General features: G+C 34.8%; 1 protein-coding gene across 1 annotated transcript; it reads left to right on the forward strand.

The window, feature by feature from the left end:
* The first annotated feature begins 2,467 nt into the window (after nt 1–2,467).
* Nucleotides 2,468–4,166, forward strand: LOC120415089 (folate transporter 1-like). The gene is made up of 2 exons (XM_039576506.2): nt 2,468–3,035; nt 3,094–4,166. Exons 1-2 carry the CDS (start codon nt 2,486–2,488, stop codon nt 3,858–3,860), a joined length of 1,317 nt encoding a protein of 438 aa, XP_039432440.1. The 5' UTR covers nt 2,468–2,485; the 3' UTR covers nt 3,861–4,166.
* The last annotated feature ends 306 nt before the right edge of the window (nt 4,167–4,472 follow it).

Raw genomic sequence — 4,472 nt, forward strand, 5'->3', positions numbered from 1 at the left:
ATTATTAAATTATTAAATTATTAAATTATTAAATTATTAAATTATTGAATTATTAAATTATTAAATTATTAAATTATTAAATTATTAAATTATTAAATTATTAAATTATTAAATTATTAAATTATTAAATTATTAAATTATTAAATTATTAAATTATTAAATTATTAAATTATTAAATTATTAAATTATTAAATTATTAAATTATTAAATTATTAAATTATTAGATTATTAAATTATTAAATTATTAAATAATTAAATAATTAAATTATTAAATTATTAAATTATTAAATTATTAAATTATTAAATTATTAAATTATTAAATTATTAAATTATTAAATTATTAAATTATTAAATTATTAAATTATTAAATTATTAAATTATTAAATTATTAAATTATTAAATTATTAAATTATTAAATTATTAAATTATTAAATTATTAAATTATTAAATTATAAAATTATTAAATTATTAAATTATTAAATTATAAAATTATTAAATTATTAAATTATTAAATTATTAAATTATTAAATTATTAAATTATTAAATTATTAAATTATTAAATTATTAAATTATTAAATTATTAAATTTTTAAATTATTAAATTATTAAATTATTAAATTATTAAATTATTAAATTATTAAATTATTAAATTATTAAATTATTAAATTATTAAATTATTAAATTATTAAATTATTAAATTATTAAATTATTAAATTATTAAATTATTAAATTATTAAATTATTAAATTATTAAATTATTAAATTATTAAATTATTAAATTATTAAATTATTAAATTATTAAATTATTAAATTATTAAATTATTAAATTATTAAATTATTAAATTATTAAATTATTAAATTATTAAATTATTAAATTATTAAATTATTAAATTATTAAATTATTAAATTATTAAATTATTAAATTATTAAATTATTAAATTATTAAATTATTAAATTATTAAATTATTAAATTATTAAATTATTAAATTATTAAATTATTAAATTATTAAATTATTAAATTATTAAATTATTAAATTATTAAATTATTAAATTATTAAATTATTAAATTATTAAATTATTAAATTATTAAATTATTAAATTATTAAATTATTAAATTATTAATAAATTAAAAAATTATATTATTCAATTATTTAATTTTTTTGCCATTTTCTTAGTTCGGATCATTTTCGGAGTCATATTTTAGTTTAGAGAAATTTAGAGAAGAAAATAATAGAAATTTCGTGTTTCGATTTTCCGGAGTAAAATTTTGGCGTGAATTATCAAGTACAAAATCGCTAGATTTTATAATTTGGTGATTTATTATATGGTTTCATGGTATTATTTCTGTATTATTCTTTTTTCGTTTGAAATTTGATTCATCATGTTACTCTCTTATATGTTTGTCGCGATTTTTTTTATATGGCGCGGATTAGGTTTTGGGGTCGGCGCGGATCTGGCGCGGATTTTTTTTTCGATTTTTCCGTAACAACCCTGTATGTACATAGGAAACCCATGGCACATTGGTTGTTTTGAAAAAGTAATCTAGAATTCAAAAATCATGAAAGTTCAAAAATTCTAAAACTTCAAAATCCTAAATTTTTCAAGTTCTACAAATACTAATTCACCGCAGTTCTGAACATCTCCACTTGTCTTTTAGTTATTTAAACTAATATTTTACTTTAATTAGCATGCTTTCCCGCAGCAGTCAAAAGCAGTGCATCCAAGTAAGCTGCTTTCCATTCATCAAAAAGCTCTCGCACAACTCGTGCTGATGGCACACGATAACTGCTTCTTGTACCTTCGTTGCTCCCTCAGCCATCATGGCATGCTTAGGGCGCACAACTGCAACGGCATGGTACGATTGTGATTCCTTGCAGAATAATTAAATTAATGAGATTATTTTCCCTGTGCGTTGACATTCCATGGACTGCTGTGACTAGTAGAAGCTCGAGCAAAAGCAGAGTCTTCTTGTGTAGATTTTAACCCTTTTGTTCATCTCAAAATGTCAACGATTAGAACGATTTACCAATCACAGAAATGCTTCAAACGACCAGCGATGCAGCCTACTCGGATGAGATTGTAAACATTCCAAGCGAAGAAGCCAACAGATGGGTTGCTCTATCTCCCAAGGCTTACTACGACGATCCCTCCTTTTTTTTTCTACTCTGAATTTCTTGAATGAACTCGTTTCCCCCTTCTTAATAGAGTTTTCCTCCGTTTACATTGTAGATGCACGCACGCGGGTGGTGGCAGCTGAGCGATTCTATTTAAAGACAAAACATTGTTTTTTTTATTGCTCGCGCGAGAGCAACGTATCAATCGCGGCCAGCTGCGATGTGCACCGAGAGAAAATCGTTCCCCGTTTTGAGCAGCAATCGCCGCGACCACGTGTTTTCAGCTTCCCTGCGTGCCGCGTCTGCTTGCATCGAGATGTCGTCGTCGTCGCCTACTGAGACTCTTGAGTTCAAGTAGCGCGCGGCTTATCTCATGGCACTCTTGGATGAGTTGAAGTTCGGCGCGATGGAAAAGTGGCAGCAAATTTCGCTGGTGTTGTGCATTTTTGGGTTTCTGAAGGAGTTCCGGCCGAGTGAGCCGTTCGTGTTCCAGTACTTGACGGGGGCGGAGTCCGGGTACAATGTAACGGTGGAGCAGGTCGTGCAGGATGTGTTCCCGATTGGGACGTACTCGTACGTGGCGCAGCTGGTGGTGGTGTTTCTGATTACGGACTACTTCCGGTACAAGCCGTTGATCATTGTGGCGGGGTTGGCGGGGACCGTGGTTTGGAGTATGTTCGTGTTGGGGAGGTCACTCGGGGCGTTGCAGGTTCTGGAGGTGTTCTACGGGACTTATATGGCGGCGGAGATTGCGTACTGGACGTACATCTACGCGAAGGTGGATCGACGACACTACCAGAAGGTCACGTCGCACATCCGGTCGGCGACGCAGGCTGGCCGGTTTGTCGCGGCGACCACCTCGCAGGCGTTGATCTACTCCGGAGCTACGGGCTACCTCGGCCTGAACTACATCTCGTTGGGAGGTATAAGCTGATCAGTACAAAAAGTTTCTTCAAGATTCTCTAACCAAAACAATTCCAGCTCAACTGGCCACCACGGTTTGGGCCTTCATGCTACCGCCGGTCCCGGCCAGCATGTACTTCCACCGGCAGGAAGTTCCCACGGACGAAGAAACGGACCTCCCAAAGGGGCCGACCTGCTCGCGAGCCTCCGAACTCCTCTGGGCACACTTCAAATCCGCCTACACCAACTTCACCGTCATCCGGTACAGCCTCTGGTACTCTCTCGCCGTCTGTCTCTACTACCAGATCACCTCCTACGTCCAGGCCCTCTGGTCCGAGATCGGCGGCCCAGACACGATGCTCTGGAACGGTGCCGTCGAGGCGATTCTCACCCTAGCCGGTTCCCTCGTCGCCCTAGCCGCCGGCTTCGTTCCCCAAAAGCTCCTCACCCCCCAAAATACTATTCTCGGCCTATCCGTCATCGCGATCGCAGAAGGCTGTGGCCTGCTCCTGGCAACGCGCACCACAACGCTCATGGCCTCCTACGCCGGTTACACCCTGTTCGGCGTCCTGCACGCCTTCTCGATCACCCTAGTGAGCGCCGAAATCGCGAAGCACATCTCCGACGACAGCTTCGCGCTCGTCTTCGGCATCAACACGATGGCTGGACTGGTCGCGCAAACGCTGCTAACGCTCGCCATTGTCGACAGCGATGGGTGGTTCGCGCTGGACGTGCGCGGCCAGTTTAGCGTGTACAGCGTGAGCTTCGTCACGATTGGGGTGCTGTTTGGAGTGTTTGCCCTGGTGGAGGTGGGGAAGAGGAGGCGCGGGAACATAGCGAGTTGATGCGCAAAAGTTGCGTCAAAGTAGGCGGGAATAAGAGGGTCGCGGCAAATACGGGTAGCTTTGATGTGCGAGTGTGTTCATACAATGCGACTGAAGGAAAGTTTTCTTTCCAAGAAAGGGGTTAATCTTGCCAAAAGGGATCGTTTATACTGGCTTTTATTCATCCAAGCAGGCTGATTTGCATGAGGAGGATAAATTTGACATGGCCTGCTGGGAATCGCTGCATGGTAGCTCGGAATAAAGTGAAGATAAGGGATCATTTTTTTAAAAATTATTCCTTGGCAAACAATATATTAGCATTTATATTTTAAATTAAAAGTTTTTTATTTGTTTACCCTCCGAAAGTCGTGACATGAGTTAGGCAAATTTTGAGAAACTAGTCCAAATTATTCCGAAACTAGTTTGCAAAAGCTTTCTAAAAGTTAAGCAGCGACGTAGGACAATGAAAAATTGTCCTTTATAAAAAAAATATCTCTGAATTGGTTCGAAATGTCTAAACAAGATTTTCAAACATGCATTCACAAATAATTCTGAGAACCAAACACAAAAATTCAGGAAAAAAAAACATTTATAAAAACATTTATATACATTATGAATTAGAATTTAAGAATA

Source organism: Culex pipiens, chromosome 1, assembly GCF_016801865.2.
Source record: "Culex pipiens pallens isolate TS chromosome 1, TS_CPP_V2, whole genome shotgun sequence".
Taxonomy (NCBI): domain Eukaryota; kingdom Metazoa; phylum Arthropoda; class Insecta; order Diptera; family Culicidae; genus Culex; species Culex pipiens.